The sequence below is a fragment of the Mustela erminea genome, chromosome 11 (genome assembly GCF_009829155.1).
Source record: "Mustela erminea isolate mMusErm1 chromosome 11, mMusErm1.Pri, whole genome shotgun sequence".
Lineage (NCBI taxonomy): Eukaryota > Metazoa > Chordata > Mammalia > Carnivora > Mustelidae > Mustela > Mustela erminea.
In genome coordinates, this window is record NC_045624.1 from 28,224,381 (window position 1) to 28,241,941 (window position 17,561).

The 17,561-nt window shown below is 47.9% G+C and overlaps 1 protein-coding gene across 1 annotated transcript; it reads left to right on the forward strand.

Annotated features, from left to right (window-relative positions):
* The first annotated feature begins 10,117 nt into the window (after positions 1 to 10,117).
* FEZF1 (FEZ family zinc finger 1) lies at positions 10,118 to 13,449 on the forward strand. Its single transcript, XM_032305879.1, has 4 exons — positions 10,118 to 11,230; positions 11,465 to 11,599; positions 11,841 to 11,973; positions 12,403 to 13,449. The coding sequence occupies exons 1-4, from the start codon at positions 10,430 to 10,432 to the stop codon at positions 12,759 to 12,761; spliced, it is 1,428 nt and encodes a 475-aa protein (XP_032161770.1). The 5' UTR covers positions 10,118 to 10,429; the 3' UTR covers positions 12,762 to 13,449.
* The last annotated feature ends 4,112 nt before the right edge of the window (positions 13,450 to 17,561 follow it).

A 17,561-nucleotide genomic window follows, 5' to 3' on the forward strand; every position in this document is an offset into this window, starting at 1 on the left:
AGCTTCTGAGTTCCAGACCCAGGGAAGAATTTTACTTACTTACTTACACACACACACACACACACACACCCCACTCCGGAATACCGCAGATGCCCTTAATCTCCCTGTACTTTGCAACTTTACATTAAAAGTGACTGTATGACTGTATTTATGTGCTTATTTGTGGGTGACTTTTAAGAGGTAACAAACACATTCTCATATTGTCTAAGTTTCCATCCCTAGGATCCGTGGTTCTCAAGTCAAGAGCGGAAGTGAAGAGTTGATCTCGAATTCAAGAATCTTCAGGCAGGGTAGTTCCCCTTTCCTGAGCTCTGGCATATACTTGCTTTATGGAGTCCCTACACAGTCTGTGTACCTTTGCAAAAATTAAGAGTTGTATGTCCCATTATGTCCTTTTCTGCTTTAAATCAGTTCTAGTTTGTCTTTTAACACTACTTCCTTACTAAGACCCAATAAGTCAACACCTCTCTTGGGTGTGATTGGCAGAAAGATACATTTAAATGCTGAAATTTGTTGTTTAGGGCATTTCTCTAAAACGCCAAGGAAGCAAAACTAATTGTAACTTTGCAACAAGATTTTGGTAGGGAAGTAGGAAAAGTTTCATTAAAAGGGGGGTTACTTAGGAAAAGGTCAGAACCCAACAGGACTGTATTTCAGAAAGTGGAAAGTGAAACACGGAAAGGCTGGGGTAGCGGCAGATTGTGGCAAAAGAGAGCTTTGTTAGAACCTCCCCACCCCCAAAGCCTGGTAATAATTTTAAAACACACTTCAAAGTTGCTGTATTGAAGAACTGCTTTCATTGTCATTCATTCAAACTGCCCAGTTCTTATTTAATTGTTGTTACATTGTGTGATTGCTAGGTGTGTTCTTCCGTATAATTAGGATAGTCTATCAGAAAGTTGATTAATTTTAGAAATGCATAACTGCCTCTAAAGAGATGAAATCTGCTTTAATCAAACTGGGATTTTTGAAAAGCTTTTGTGAAAGGTTAATTCGTCGTTCTTTAGAAGAAAGTGTCCCCTGGGGACCTCAGGACTGAATGTGGGAGAGCAGGCCCCCGAGGATAAGGAAAATCCTCAAAGTTGTGAAAAATAATTTAACAAATGTGATTCTTTGTATGTATTTTAACAGGTCTATGTATCTAACCCTGAATCATTGAGCAGAAGGGTTGTTTTTTAAATACAGTTGTCTGAAAAATATTTTGGAAAAGTTTATAGCCTAACTTTTTAACAAGATGATAGGTAGCTTTTCATATGTAAAGTAGTTAATTTTAAAATCTCTTTTCAATCTCCAAGCCTCCCAAGAATGAAGTGGGCTTTGATTTAGTCCCATTTCACAGAAAAACAATTCAAGGCAAAGGGAACTGCCACCATCTGTTCTGGTTAACAAGGAGCCCACTAGCTGTGTGGCCTTCCCCAGAGGAAGGCACCCTAGTTTAGGAGGCCAAAACAGGGCAGGAAACTGGCATCATTTATTCTAGCCCTCAAAATGTCTGGACGAATTGGTAAAAGTACTTATGAAGAACTTTCTTAGAAAGGGGGAGAAGTTGTTCTCCATTTCAATGGATAATTGAAGAATCCAGCTTTAAAAGGATAGTAAGGCACCTGGAGGAGCCAAGGGGGTTACAATGTATTTTTTATGAGGCAGCAATTGTGGGGCAAGTGGGGGCAGAATTCACTGCCTACTTGAAAAAGTGCATGTTTTCTCCTCTTAAGTTCCTGCCCTTACAGGTTTAATTAAAAGCTCTGGAAATTAATGTAAACAACAACTGCAAACTTCGGAGGGGTTGGTTGCAAGTTATAGAATATGGCCAGTTTTGCAGAGAAAAGGGAAACCGGGAGCACGACGGTAAGAGACAGAAGAGAGTAGAGAAGAGGGTCTTCCGTGTTGCGAATTTCCAGTTACCACCAGCTCCTCCGCCCCGCACCCAACCAGGGGGACGAGGGCGCCCTTGCTCACCCGCGGCTGGACGGGAGACTCATTGGCCGAGGCCTAGCGCCAGACCCAAGGGCCCCAGCACCACCGCGGCCGTCGTGGCTAAAATAAGGGGACGCTAGTGTCCCACAGATGTTGCGTCTGGATTTGCCCTTGCCCTGCGTTCCACAGGGAATCACTAAAAAAATGCCTCAAAGAGAGCTCCAGAATTTGAATTTACCAGGGGTATCTAAGTTCAAACTCAGGAGAAAAAGAAAAAAAAAGAAAAGAAAAGAAAAGAAAGAAAGAAAGAAAGAAAGAAAGAAAGAAAGAAAGAAAGAAAGAAAGAAAGAGCCTTAACCCTAGAACGGCAACGACAGCAATCACGTGTATCGTACAGCTGCCACGGTTCGCTTTTCCATCTTATATTTCAATTGGCCAGTGGGAGCCCGGCGGACAGCGGGGTCACTCTGCCAGTAAATGTTGTGGCCTTCAGTTATCTTGAGAAATAATAAATTGGCATGTCTTATTAATACTAGAGGGTAATGATTTGGCTTTTCAAACAAAACGTCGGTATCTGCCAAATAAAAGGGGAAGAGAGCCTTTGGAAAGTAAGGAACCCCAGTTATCATCAAGCCTACCGCCTTTTGAACACAGAATACGCTCTTAATTTTTAAAATTCTTTTCGCCGTTCCTAAGAAATCTAAATCGGCGTCATTAAAGCCAATTTCTTTCTCTCCCTTTTTTCTCCCTCTCTGCCTCTTCTTTCAACAGTGGTGTGAAAGTTCAGCTATTCTCTGTCATGAGTAAAAAGCTTTGGAAATCAGCTAATGTGCCAACACCGGGAACATATCCAGGCCCACGGTGCGAAAATGGAATATGTGCTGTTGAATTATTATTTTTGTCCTTTAGGTTTACATCCACGCCTTTGTATTATGTAAATTTGTGAGAAGCTGTGAATCACAGGGTTAGGTAGAGGAGGGGTTTCTCCCCCCTCCACAGGCAGCAGGAACCGACCCCATTCAGTCTTTGAATGACGCGCACAGCCTTCTTCTTCTTCTTCTTCCGGCTTTTGAACGCAGACCCAGCCCCTCTCCCCAGCGTCGACCCCGCGGGCCTGCAGGACCTCAGAGCTGCCACGCAGGCCCCAGGAGCCTCGGCGGGCACGTTGGTGACATCAGCCGGCCGGCCCCACGAGGTCACCGCGGGCCGCGAGGTGCCGCTCCCCTGTTGCCCGCGTCTACATTGACGCTCTGCAGTGTTTCCAGCACCCTCTTCCTGTCCGAGTCTAGTGGGAAACTAGGAGGGCTTAGTGGAAGTCAACGAGTGAACTGAGCTTAAAGAGGACACGGAGGGGAGAGAAAAAGAAAAACGACTTCCAACTTAATTCAAAGCAAGGCAGCAACAATTTAACATGGTCAAAGTTAGTAAGGTTCCTTAAAGACGGATCGAATCTCTTCTTGGCATTTACATCTCAACTCTTGAAATGTGGGCGATGCCTGTGGGATCGGGTCTGAGAGAGGCCTGGCGGGTAATCCACCTGTATCAGGAGAAGCGGGGCGGCCAGTGGCTGAGGGTCTCCCTCCCTCTTTCAGGGACTGTGGAAGCCAGCTGGAGGTGGCCGAGGGGTACCGTGCGCGGAGGACAGCCATCCCACCTCCCCCTTTAGCAAGGAAGAAGAGGGCTTGGCCGGGAGAGCTCAGGAAGCGGAATGAAAGGACAAATTGGAGGGTGGGGCCCCAAGGGGGAGGTAAAAGGAAACTCTTCAGCCAAAGAATCTAGTTAGAAAATCCTCTCGCTTTCCCCGAAACCGTCAGCAGATACCCAGTAATTCTAAGCACAAGCCAAACGGCTCCGAAGGGAGGATTCGACGGGGACAGGGGTGGGTACAGAAATATATGACAACGGATAATGAAAGGGTTTTGGAGTAGAACTCAGAGGTGACCCTCCCCACCAACCCGACCCTCCACCCCAACCCCGTTTAACATCGGTTTAAGAAAGTGTTTTCCGGGAAACTGAAAATGACAGGCAAAACTTATTTAAAAAAAAAAAAAAATGCTCCAGTTGCTTCTTGGGCGTGCCACAGCGTCAGCCCTGTTTTCTTTCTCTTGACATCTAGATTAAATGACCCTTCAGTAACACTCTGAGTCGTCAAAGCAAGTCTATTAGCGACTGTTCTGTTCAAAAACTTTTCAAACGGGAGTCCTCCGCCATCTGTTACTTGGTCTTTAAACCTGATCCCGCACCCCCTCCCGAAACTCTTTGGTGACTGCCCCCTTCTCCCAGCCCCGGGGTGGGGTGAGGAGGGGAGGGACAGAACCGCCGCAGGATCCGCGGGGGTGCGGCGGGGAGAGGGAGGAGCGCGATCGCGCCCCAAAGGACCGCGGGGGGCGAAGGTGTGGAGGCCGGAGGTCAGGGGGACGCGGGTGGCGACCGCGCGGCGCAGGCAGTCGGGGCACCGGAGAGGCCCCGCGTGGGCGCCAGAGCCCGGCAGGACGCGCGGCGGCGCAGGGGGCGGGCGGGGAGGTCTGGCTGGCGGCGGGCTGCGGGAGCGGCGGCCCAGCTCCCAGTCCCCTCTAAGCCGCTTGAGTCACCATCCGCAGCCCCTCCAAGGCAGTGTCACAGAGCCCGGTCGCCCTCGGCCTCGCCAACGCCTTTGTAACTGTTCGGGACTCCTGAGCCAGGACCAATAAGTGGAGAATCCAGCGGGGGAGAGGGATCAGCTTTTCTGTTCCACTTCGGGCTTCCGTTAAATGGCTCTGCGCCGGGCAACGCATCGTGAATGAGGCGAGGCACCTTTGCGCCGGCACCCGCAGCGGGAACGCAGTTCCCGTCCGAGGCCGGGGCCGGGGACGCCGAGGTCGCCGCGGTTATGGAGGCCCCCGCGGCCGAGGGCAGCTGGTCCGCGCGGGGCGCTCCCCGCCGGGAGCCGCCGACGACCGGGGGCCGGGAGGTAACTACATTGTTAAACGGTTCTCAGAGATTTCTAGCTCAAGGATTTTGATTTACTTCTTCTGCTTCTCCATTGCTCTAACCTCACGCTCTGCTCTGTATTATTTGAATATCTATTATAGACATTTATTTCGCGGGAAATAAGGAAGAAAGTTTGAAAATAACAACAAAAAAAACCCAAAAAACTGCTCTAACCCTCTTGGGTAGTTATCAAGGAAAGAATCGCGCTGTGTTGAATGTAGTTTTTATTTTGCCCACAAAAAATTATCTGGGGACTGGCGCAAAAACGCTAATCAGCCAATTGCACAACCAGCTCTCGGTGTAGAACGAGAGCGCATATTTGGGGCGTCCTCTTCTAACTGATCACGTCCCAGGTTTCAACAACACCGTTGGAAATTGCAAGCCAAACTTGTCTGGCTTTTGTAGCTTCACTTCTAGGCAGCTTCTCGAATAAGTTGAGAAATTGGGTTGCTTGTTTATAAACTTCTTTTTCCATCAATTCCAGCCCTGAGTCGAGTCTGTAGGGAACACACCTCACAGGCCTGTGGGAACGGTGAGAAAAATCCCAGCATTAGTGCAGGGGCAGAAACAAACCCAGGCAGGTGATTCCTGTCTGTAATGTTTGCGGGCTCATTAACAGCTCTCACCTTTGGGGCTCTTCGTTTACTTTTACAAACGGATTTTATATGTAAATACTGTTCTGAGGACAATAATTTCACTAGGTTGCAAGGAAGCCCTACTAAAGAAGAAACAGTGGTAAAAATAAAGGTCTAAAGATAAACAACGAACCACTGGCCTGCCTCCCCTCCCCCAAAAGAAAGGAGGGCTCTGTGAGGTAACCGACCCCTCCTTTACAACTAACCAGTGACACTGCCCTTCACAAGCTCTACAAAATTAGGGGAAAAAACCCCTTTATCTGCTTCCGTACTAAAAGTACACTAGCAGCCTTAAATTTGAACTTGTTGCCTAAGTGTTGGTTGATGTGCTAGAAAGTTAGTTCTCACTGTGTATTCATTAGCTAATCTGAAGTACTCAACAAGACTTTTTCCTTGAACCTTGCAGACCCTCCTGTCTGGGGCCTACTCCAACACCCTGCCTCCATCACACACCACAAGAAATAACAAAAGACCAGTCAGAGATAAAGACTGAGCAAAACTGTAGGAGAATTTAGGAATGTTTTTGCCTCTCTAGAAGGAAGGTAGGTTGCTATTTATTAAACAGGAAGAAATGTGGATGGGTCTGAGTGCCTGGGGAGGGGGGGTGGTCAAAATAATAATCTTGTCTCCCCCATTTAGCTCACAGCCCCTAATAAGAAGCAAAAAAATCAGACTGCTATTTTTGATGAAGAGGCAGAGGTCATGGATGTTAGAAAGGTCTGATAATCCTAAAAGCATGACCAGAGATGAAGTAATGCACTTGGCAGGTGAGATAGGTTGTAATATTTCTCAATCCATTTTTTTAAAAATTCAGGATATTCTGTGACTTATTAAGGAAGAAGAGATAAAAGATTCTGGATTATTTGGTCATTGAAGGCTCCACTGTATTGCCTTTTATTTCAGATTGCAATAATCTTGACCAAAAACTGCATTTGCTTGGGATAGGGTTGTAAATAAAAAGCCTGTGAAAATCATGCAAGTTCTTGAGCAATCAAGAATGCAGTTTAGGTAGCACTGAAATAAAAATTAGCTTCTGTAGGCAAAACAAAACAACAACAAAAAACAAAAACAAAAGCAAAACAAAACAAAACAAAAAACCACACGACAGCTTTAAATTATTTTAGAGGAATAGCACCTTTTATTTTCTCAAAAGGTCTTAACTCAGAGTTTATCTGGTCTGTTCATATAGAGGAATGCTTTGCTCTCCTCAGTACATCTCATGCAGGATAAGCCCCACACTTAATACTCACCTCCTATAAGGATTTAAAGTGAGGCAAATAAATACTTCCTTTCTGTGGTTGGGAGAGGAGGGACACTTAAATCACCAGCTCTGACCAAGAGAGAGGGGATTATAAGATTCTCCGAGAAAATCCAAAGGAACTACAACTGAGTTTCTATTTTGCCATTAATGAAGTGAACAAGGTTCTCTTGCATTCTTTGAATAAACAATTTTAAAGGGTTGGACCGTTTTAGAAGCTTCTAAATTTGCCAAATATGCTCTGCTTTTCTTGGGTGGTTTTTTTGGTTTGTTTTTTGGTTTGTTCGTTTTTTATCTTTCAAATGTGTTTGGGGGGGAAGAACCCAAGTACTGGACAGATTTGACAATAAGACGGAAGCCTTTTGTAAATACATTTTGCATTTTGTTTAAGGTAATCCTTAGTTAATAGAGATTTTTTTTTAAATTAACAGTTTTAGGTTAGGTTTTGAATAGAAAATACTCATTAACAAATGTTGGAATATCAAGACCTTGATTTATAAAAGCACCTCTTCAGTCTTCAGGATTAGCAAGCTCGGGTCTGATGTTTTAAAGGAAGGGCGTAATTGCTACTTTGAGATGTTCGTGTTACTCGAATGACACCATACTTTCAAACACTTGTCAAAAAGGCAAATCCCGAAAAGACCGGTGAATTGCAAATAGTTGAAATATTAACTATACAAAACACTTATACCCCTTAGCCAATAATTTTCCCTTTTTGTTCAGTGTCCACTGAAGGAGAAATTTACTGAGGTTAAAGCAAGGCTCTTTTGCCCTTAAGGAGGAGGGAGTGGGGGAGGGGAGAAAAAGGGGAAAGGGAGGGACACGCGACGAACATAAAACAAACTGGTGGCATTCAGTCCAGAAGGCAGGTAACGCTCCGGAAGCGGGTGAGTTGTACAAGTCAGCTGGGGGCTCCAAAGCTTTCCAGAGCCAGGCCGTTTCGTGCTTCGTTGCTTTTTTCTTTAAACCTGGCCCTATGTGGGAGCAGTGCGGCATGAGGGGGATTTTTCGATGTTGGGAAGTGGCAGGTAGGAGAGGAAATCTGATCTGCCCCAAAAGGCAGCAATTAAAGTCTTAACCACGACCCATCTGTCGTGGGGCGCACCCTACCCCCAACCCTGCCTTTTCGCCTAGCAAAGCCGTCCCGCGCTCTTTGTCTGAGCGGGGAAGAAGAGGAGGCAGGTTCTGAGGCCCCAACAGCAAAAAGAAGGACGATTTTGCAGGGTGGACGCGCCCCGGGTGACCGAGCCCGGGCCAAGAACTGCCCCGAAGTAGCGTGGCGCTTTAGTGCCCTACGCTTGCCTCAGTCAGTCGGCACTTCTGTACCCCTTCATCTGTCCTCCTAGCCCGAAGCCACCCCAAGACCTGACAGGAGGCACTTCCCTGGCCTAGTTGTTATGGCCAGTCGCATCCAGACCTTTCTCCTCATTTAGCCCTTTGGCTGCCTTCAACTTCCAATAGGACTCACGCCTCCTCCCCCACATCCTTAGCAATTGAGTTTCTCCACCACACCTCTAGCTGCCCTGCTTTGCCTCTGGGCATTAGGGCGCCTTCCCAGCCCCGGCTCTCTGCGGTTTCTGCCCTTCTGGGCTCGCCGGGCGGGGGCGGGGCAGACCCTCCCGAAGAGCCCGTGTGAGTGGCCTGGACTGAGCAATGGGGTAGGGAGGAGGGACTGTGTTGAGGTTAATTTCCTCCGTTTGAGGTCCAATTTCGCGTTTTGGGGTGGCATTCCTCAGGGGCTCAACAATCCCAAGGTTTCTAGTCAGTTTGCATCCAGCCTCCTTTTCAGGGCTCCTTTTCAGGGCTCTTGCAAGCCTCCTTTTCATCTCACCCACCCGATGTCTGGCACCCGTCACCACCTGTTCTGCGCGCACTCGCTGAGGGTAACTCACCAGGTAGATGGCACCCTGGACTGCTGCGGGCGACCACTCACCGGGGCGTGCAGGCCGCCAGGTTCTGAGCTGGCACCTCTGCGCTCTTCCTCCACTTAACTCGCTGGCTTGAGCTCCCGGCCGCCGACTCCTCGCTGCGCTGCCGCTAGTCCGGGGCTATGCTCTGCCTGTTTGCAGGCTCGCAAAGGGGAGCAGCCACGGACTGGAGTGCGGCTGTTCTCGGTGCGCTCCGGGCTGCGCCCGCCTAGACTTCGAGACCTCGCGCAGCCGGAGGAGCAGCCAGAGGAATCTTTCCGGAACACTCCTTAGGCTCTACCACTCCCGGAGGAGAGTTTTGACCCGGGCGCTAGACCCGCGGGCGCCTGCATACGCGGGAGTTGCAGGGGATAGGTTTCCGCGTGCTCGCCCTCCCGCAGGTCCCGGTGCTCGCCGCCTCGCGGTGCACACACACCCCTGGCTGCCTCCTGCGCCGCTGGCTGGAGGAGTTCGGACTCCACTAGTAGGGACATGGGGGCCTGGGGGTGGGATCACCTAGTTGTTTCCCTTCTCAGCTCAACTTTCAATGTTTAAAATGCTCCGACAGAGCTCTGAGAGCAGGTATTTAAATACATTTTCCGTGCTCTCAGTGGGTGAGGAAGCGCGCGCGTGTGTGTTGGTGTATATCAGGGGTGGGGTCCGGCCGTCGCGAAGGCTTCTTTTGGTGTGACACCCGCTTATTCCTGGCAACTCCTCCTCAACTTTGTGGATGGAGTGCGTCTTTCCCAAGCTCCTGTCGTGACACCGCATTTACAAAACCACAAACACATAACAAGCCTCCCAAGGTCTTTAATACTCAGGGACGTTTTGTGAGGCCAGTTACCTGCTGGCGTCTTCCAAGTGGTCCAGACTCGGTTCGGGCCAGAGACCCTGGGATGCGGTAGTCCCGAGCCCCGCGCCCCAGAGGAGCCCTAGAAAGAGGGCTGCGGAGGAGGCGGCGCTGCTCTGACCCGGGCCCAGTTTCTGCCCGGCGGAACCGTGCAGGGAAAGCTCGGATTTCGCTGAGGTCGGCTTCCTGGCCGTGGCTTTCTGGAGCCTGGCGTTTCATAAATATAGCCTGGCGTTTGCCCCTGAATTAGACTCTGTTTCCTTATTTAGCCCTTGCACAATGATTTTAGATGATGTCACTTAGAGCTAAACGAGAAAATTGATCTCAGATTTGCTTGGCCTTTAAAGCCTGGTTAAGCAGATTGAGAATTAAAAAGACAGAGGAAAAAGCAAAGGGGCGGGGGAGGATGGCGAGGTGTGCGCCGGAAAGACTGAGCCGAGGGGAGGGCGTGCCGCGCAGCGAAGAGCGCCCCCGCCTCTTCTGGGCGGGGGAACTTCACTCACCAATGAAAAGTAGTCACTGACTGCAGAGAAAAAAAAAAAGTTTTCCTGTTGACTGTTGGAAGCGAATTGAGCAATTATCTAGTTTACCTTCTCCTCTTGGAAGTTAACGATTGGCGAGATCTTGGCTGCGTTATTGACACAACACTTTCTATTGATAGAAATAAGTAGTGATTGTCCTCGAGTCATTGGTGCGCCAAGAACTCTGCGATGGGCTGGCAGGAGTCCATTGGGCTGGGCAGGCAGGTTCGGCTGGTGATGCTGGGGAGGCGGAGGAGGAGGCTGCTGGTGGTGATGGTGCCCGTCCTCCTCTCCGCAGGTTTGTGACAAGCAGGGAACAAGGCAACGACGGCGCAGCCTGGCCCCGGCTGACGGACGCTGGCGACTCAGTCATGGACAGTACCTGCCACAACGCGACTGCCAAAATGTTAGCTACTGCTCCGGCCCGGGGCAACATGATGAGCACCTCCAAACCCTTGGCTTTCTCCATCGAACGAATCATGGCGCGCACTCCCGAGCCCAAGGCCCTGCCCGTCCCTCACTTCCTGCAGGGAGCCGTGCCCAAGGGGGACCCCAAGCACTCTCTGCATCTTAACTCGTCGATCCCCTGCATGATCCCCTTCGTGCCTGTGGCGTACGACACGAGCTCCAAGGCCGGCATGGCTGGCTCGGAGCCGCGGAAAACGAGCCTGGAGGCTCCGGCGGCCCCGGCGGCGGCGCCCGCAGCGCCCGCGTTCAGCTGCAGCGACCTGCTCAACTGCGCGCTGAGCCTCAAGGGCGACCTGGCCCGCGACGCGCTGCCGCTGCAGCAGTACAAGCTGGTAAGGCCGCGCGTGGTCAACCATTCTTCCTTCCACGCCATGGGAGCCCTGTGCTACCTGAATCGAGGTGATGGCCCGTGCCACCCGGCGGCCGGCGTTAACATCCACCCGGTGGCCTCCTACTTCCTCAGTTCCCCTCTGCACCCTCAGCCAAAAACGTATTTAGCTGAAAGGAATAAACTGGTGGTCCCGGCGGTGGAGAAGTACCCCTCGGGAGTAGCTTTCAAAGACTTGTCCCAGGCTCAACTGCAGCATTATATGAAAGAAAGCGCCCAGCTTCTGTCGGAAAAAATCGCTTTCAAAACCTCTGACTTCACCCGAGGCTCTCCTAATACCAAGCCCAAAGTTTTCACTTGCGAAGTGTGTGGAAAGGCAAGTACTCTGTAGAAGGACGGTCTGCCCGCCTGCCTTCCTTTACTTCTTTCTTTCCTTCGCTCTTCCCCCTTTCCTTCCCTCCTTTCAAATTTCATTTTATTTTGTTATTATTTGTAGACATTTGCTATAAGATTATTTCCTTACCCCCTCCCCGGACCGCCCCCCACCCTGCCAGGTTTGATTTCAAAGTGCTTGTTGGGCTAACCTGTTCTCTGTGTGTTTAACTTTAAGGTCTTTAACGCACACTATAACTTAACCCGTCACATGCCAGTGCACACAGGAGCCAGACCCTTCGTTTGCAAAGTCTGTGGAAAGGGCTTCCGGCAAGCCAGCACCCTGTGCAGGCACAAGATCATTCACACCCAGGTGTGTGTTCATCTGTCTCAATTTCAACTGGCTTACTTCCAAACAGTTTGTAGAAAAATAGCTGCTGAACTCTTCTTCTTTAGCATAAGGTTTGAAATGTGCTAGCTGGACGGGGGAAATGCTATGTTTTTGCCTTTGTTCTGCTTAAAAGCACGAGAGACAGCATTACTGTGTTTTTGAGTTTGCAGGGCTCCTCTTAACAAAATACCCTAACTTCCTACTTTTCTTTCCTTTCTCTCAGGAAAAACCTCACAAATGTAACCAGTGTGGCAAAGCATTTAATAGAAGTTCCACTTTAAACACACATACCCGAATACACGCAGGCTACAAACCGTTTGTGTGTGAATTCTGTGGCAAAGGATTTCATCAAAAAGGTATAGAACCCAGGAGGCTTTTCACGGCAGTCTTACCGAAAGTTCTAATCTTTTCCAGATATTTTAGGGGGAGAAAAATGATGTTTTGAAGTGCAGGTGGTTACTGGCACCTACGTTGACATTTCAACCTCTTAGCTGTGTGACTGATTAATATTAGAGAAAAGCATAGTTTATATACTGAGGGGGTATTTCCTAACTGCTTGTTCTTATTTTATAAAATTGGATTAATAAATATGTTTTAATATGTGGAGGGAACGGCCTCATTGTTGATATTTACAAGTAAACTTGGGGAGAGAAGTGCAGGCGGGAGGGCAGCCCTGCACCTGCTGTCCGAGCTGTGGCTGCTCTTCCTCTTGCTTTCCAAGGGTCCACTCCTCTCTTTTCAAGCTCTCTTTTCAGATCCACATCCCTGTCATTTGTCTGTTTCAGGGAATTACAAAAACCACAAGTTGACCCACAGCGGGGAGAAGCAGTTCAAGTGCAATATCTGCAACAAGGCTTTCCACCAGGTTTACAACCTCACCTTCCACATGCACACTCACAATGACAAGAAGCCCTTCACCTGCCCCACGTGTGGCAAGGGCTTCTGCAGGAACTTTGACCTCAAGAAGCACGTCCGGAAGCTGCATGACAGCAGCCTGGGGCTGGCCCGCACGTCTGCTGGGGAGCCCGGCACCGACCCATCGCCCCCTCTACAGCAGATGCCGCCTGCGACCTTGCCACCTCTTCCACCACCGCTGCCACCCCCTGGGCCCCTGCAGCCCGGGCTCCACCCGGCCCATCAGTGATCAAGGCCAAAGTCCCTTCCCAGCCCCTTTAGGGTCCCCACTACTGAGGCAACAAGGGAATAGAGCTGGGTCATGCAGATCCAAGCTTGTCTGCAGACCCCTGGGCATATTGGGCCCCACATGTTAAAGCAGATCAGAAGCCTCTGCATTTCCTGGCCTTTCGCCTCTTGCATGCACCTGCTAAATGGTTTTGTGTATTATATCCTATATAGGCACTAACAATTATGAGAAAATTTGGGGGTTTGTTTCCATTTTTTTTTTTTTAAATTTGGAAAGACTTCATCTCGGGTGGAGAGATGGTGTTTGTTTTGTTTTGTTTTTTAAACAAAATTCTGCTGTATTTATTGAGATCTGTATTATCCTACCCGGGAATGCTGCACCATTTTAATTTTATGATTGTATATATTTCCATTGTGTTATTCTGCTGTCTCAAGATGCCTGCCGATTGTTTATTATCATTTCCTCTTTCCCTGAGGTAACGAGACACTGTGTATATGTTATATATACACGCATAGATGTGTGTGCCTGTAAAGGCACGTTCCACATTCGTGAGCACATACACACAAATACACATTAGAGAAAGGTGGTTCATTATGGATGAATTTGAATTTCGGTTTTGATTATTGCACGTGAGAATTGATTCATTGACTGTTGGAAATAAAGACTTGGAACATGCTTATTTAATCAACAAACTTTAGGGTTCTGTTCATATGATCCAACTAGAGATCACTTTTCTGACCCCCTCATCCTTCATATTTTTTAAAAGCCCAACTCTGGGTTAATATCACCTAAGGTTTGATCTGAAATATTCACCAAGAACAAACAATAGTCTTTTTAAACAGTTATAACTTTGGTAAAGTAATGAAATTTGACAAAGTTTAGAGACAGTAGATGTGGATTTTCTAATAGAAACATGTCTGGGCCATCTGATACGTTTGTAGCGCTCAGTTAAACGGAAACAACGTATCTAGGAGAGGTGTGTAATATACATACCAAACAGGCTTTAGGACAATACCATTCAGAAGGATGTCTATTGTTTGCATCCTGAAGGCACATACTGACTTCTATGCAGCTGGCAAAAAGAGCCTCCATGTTTTTATGTGTGTATATGTGTTTATAGACGAATATACTTCCATTCAAGGAGCAAACATGGATGAAAACCAAAGTGTGGAGGGTGCCAGGTCCTTGAAATGCTTCAAGTGTTAATCAGCAGCTCCGCTGTGAGCTCGGGCTCTGGTGTTTTCTAACTGCAAGTCTCTCCTGTTTTCTTGCCAAAACAGTGAAACAACTGCTAAAGACTTTAATTAAGAGGGGTAATTAGTTCAGATTTATCAAAGCCGGGTTGTTATACTATTAGCTGCTCAGTAGAAGCTGCCAGACAAACTCACAGCGCAGCGCAGCCATCCCACCGCAGCGGGACCACGTCCGGGGAGAGGTGCTGGGGAAAGCGGGCCGCAGGGGTCCCCGCCTCGCCACCGCGGTCCCCGCACCCCTGCCGGCCTGCTGGGTGCGTCTCGGCCCCTCCCTCGGCCTGGTGCTCCCGGCAGGCCTGGCCGCCGCCGACTATCCGCCGCAGTTCCAGGCGACGGGTTTAGGCTCCAGAGAACCCAAGACTTCCTTCCTGCGCCTGGGGCAGGGCAGCGTCGCCAACTCTTGGAGCGCCCCGACGGATGCAGGAGGGAGGCGCGGGGAATGAGTCTAAGATTTGCTGTCCCGCCTCACTTTTGCCGTCTTGCGGAGCTCAAGGAAATGGGGCGCCATCAGCCAAAGGCGGGACGAAGGACGAAGATGGGCAAGGGGCACCGCAGGGGCACGGCCTCGATTTCCTTAGCAACCAGAATCCGCATTTCAAGGCAGGGAAAGATTGACGCAGGTGCCGTGCGCCCATGACCTGAGGGGCTCCTCGACGGCCCAAAGGGCAAGGAGGCGACAGCCCCGGAGAGGACCGAGGGCGAGGGGGTGAGCGGGCCCCGCTGGATATCCACGCCAAGTCCAACCCCGGTCCCTCTCGGGTTGGGGAAGCCCAAGACGCGGAGCGCGGAGTCGTACCGGAGGGTTCGGAGAACAGGGAATTACTGCTTCTCCGCGCAGGACTGGGGCCCACCAGCCCCCAGCTCTTACCCTAGGACGCACGCCCTTCGCCATCCCATAGCTCTCGCGCACTGGGGCTTCTAAGGCCAGGCCCAGCGATTATTACATCGAATCCCCACGTTTCTCTTTTCCTGACACCCCCACACCTCATCTTATCCTTTGCTGCGACCAGGTCCATGCTAGATTTGACTCAGAAAGTGATGGAGAGTTGGGGAATTCCGTGGTTGGGTGGACTCCGAATCGACGGGGCTGGCAGAAGTGCAGCCTCTCTCCCAATGTCGCCGCCGATGGAAAACTCTCGTCCCAGGCGCTGGCTACATTCCCTCACAGCAGCCCGCGCCACAGAGAGGGAGTTTCTGGAAATGTCGTAGTTTATAGATAACCACCTTCTGGAGGTGGCTTAGGTGGATCTTGAAAGCATTTGTTCTCCTTGAGTAAACATAATGAGGTCAGGGGTCATTTTAAAGGGCAGAAAATGGCCTTTGCTTCGTGAACTTATCCTCAGTAAGTATTTCAACTTATTCTCAAAACCCCAGGATGTAATTCTTGCAGACTTTCAAGGTGACACGATTGTCCTGGTAAGAAGCAAGCCGAACATTGTTGAGGAAAATTACTAAACCATAAAATACTTACAATGAGGAAGTACTTACATGTGGTATTCCCACCTTCTAACCCATGCTAATGTGCTTTGACTTAATATTGAAAACAGAAGTCTTCTATGGAAGGATAGAGTTGGTTTCGGTGGGTGGGGGAGAGGGGGAAAGAATGAGAGAGAGAGAGAGAGAGAGAGAGAGAAACAGTGTGTGTGTGTTGAGGGCGGGGTCTGTTATTGTGAACCAGAATGACTGTATAGGTCTAATTTGGGATGGTACAGCAGTTCCAGAGAAAGCAGGCGAAAGGAAACGGTTGTCTGTCTGCTTACAGGTTTGAGTAGCTTGAAGTGGTGGTGATTAAGTAGAAGAAGCCAGAAGTAAATTCTCTAAAATAAGCACTCAGGAGAACTACTTGTCAGGAGGCGAATTATCAATGAACTTTGGTTTATGACAAAGCTGTTAGAGCTTACTAAACATCAAGGAGAATCTCCTTAAAGACAGTAGGAGTTTAGAGATTAAGTGGGGGGTGGGCAGATAGAAATTGGTGAAGAGGGATACTTGGCCAATAGTCAATGGAAGACCTTACAATTCTGCCCCTTCCAACAAATACTAAAAGGTGATTTTGCCCCTTAGCTGTCCAACCTGTATGTGTGTGTGTGTGTGTCTGTACGTGCTTACATAATGTTGATGTTCATTCATGAAACACGTATCATAAAAGTATGAATAGTAAATTGGCTTATCCCAGCCCACCTTCTTTTTACCAGAAAACTTACTCACGTTTAATAAGGAAGAGTGGCCAACATTCAGACTATCTGCTGAAGAAAATGGTTTATCTTCAGCTCTCTCTGTTGAAATTGACTTTTGGTACAGAGGAAGGCTGACCATAGGTCTTCAAGGACCAGTTTTAAAAAGTTACTCACCTGAAGTTTTATGTGTTGGTCAGTTTTGGAAGTAATGCGGAACAGAACTAATAATGTAAGTAGTTAATTCCTACCAATTTTAACTCAGTGCAAATCCTTATTTCCAAATATCTCTTCCCAAAGGATATAATTTGTTTAGACTCAAAATTTTAGTTTGAGAACAAGTTATTGTGCAAGTTTAGAACTAAGGTGTTATATTTTTTCCAGTAGTAAAGGAAAGTATTAGTTAGGGCCCTAATCAAAGGAGTTACTTGTTAGTGAAGTTTGAAGGTTTATGAGTTTTTAATAGAGATTTGCTCCTGTACGAATGTGGAAGAAATGAATTCAAAGGTGTAACAGAGTCATGATTCTCAGAATCTTTGCACCCTGTCTGATAGATGCCTCTTTCTTAGTGGTAGTTAGCAATGTCAGAAATCACAATTTTGTTAGAATTGGTGACAACTCAAAGCTCTGAGTAAATTATAACTGTAATGGGTATGTTTTGTCTTTGTAAAGCATTCATCCCCAAATAGACAATATAAAATATAAATAATCTTAAACTCAAAATTGGGGAACAAACAAAAAATGTTTTCTTGGTCACATTTGTAAACCTTTGCCAATTTCTGTTACACTTCAGGTTTATGATTTTTAAGGAATCATGACTTACTCTGTTACCAAACAGTACATATTTAAAAGCATGAAAATTAAAGACAATCCTAAATTTTAATGGGTAAGAATATGAAGTTGTTGAGTAGTCCTGAAAAAAAAAATTGAACCAGATAAAACACTGTCTTTCTGGTATATTTTTGCCAAACCACAGATTACTTTCACACAAGAAATTGTATACTTCCATTAGGTTAACTAAACCAAAAAATAAACCATATTTGTAAGTAGAAGATACCTTATTATGAATCTCATTGTTTTGAGAATCAATGTATATGTTCATTTCAGCTCCAGGGCATACTAACTAAAAGCAAATAGTATAAAGATATATTAATCAACACACTCGTCATTTGTGTACTCCTAGTGCTGAAGCAATTTGCCAGTTCAAACCATGGTAGGTTATCTTACTCCAGGCGATAGACAAGAGGAGAAAGCCGGTGTTTAAATGACCTTGACAGGAAAATCTGCCTCTGTTATTATATTTTTCTGCTTGTATTGTGACATGTTGCTCATAATGAACTTCAAGCAAAAGTCAGAATCCTTCATACACTTGA

Bases quoted from the DNA above. Each gene is read 5' to 3' on its own strand.
- FEZF1 (XM_032305879.1), top strand. From the start codon at position 10,430: ATGGACAGTACCTGCCACAACGCGACTGCCAAAATGTTAGCTACTGCT. The intron at 11,231-11,464 runs GCAAGTACTCTG...TTTAACTTTAAG, and splicing joins CTTGCGAAGTGTGTGGAAAG to GTCTTTAACGCACACTATAA. The intron at 11,600-11,840 runs GTGTGTGTTCAT...CCTTTCTCTCAG, and splicing joins ACAAGATCATTCACACCCAG to GAAAAACCTCACAAATGTAA.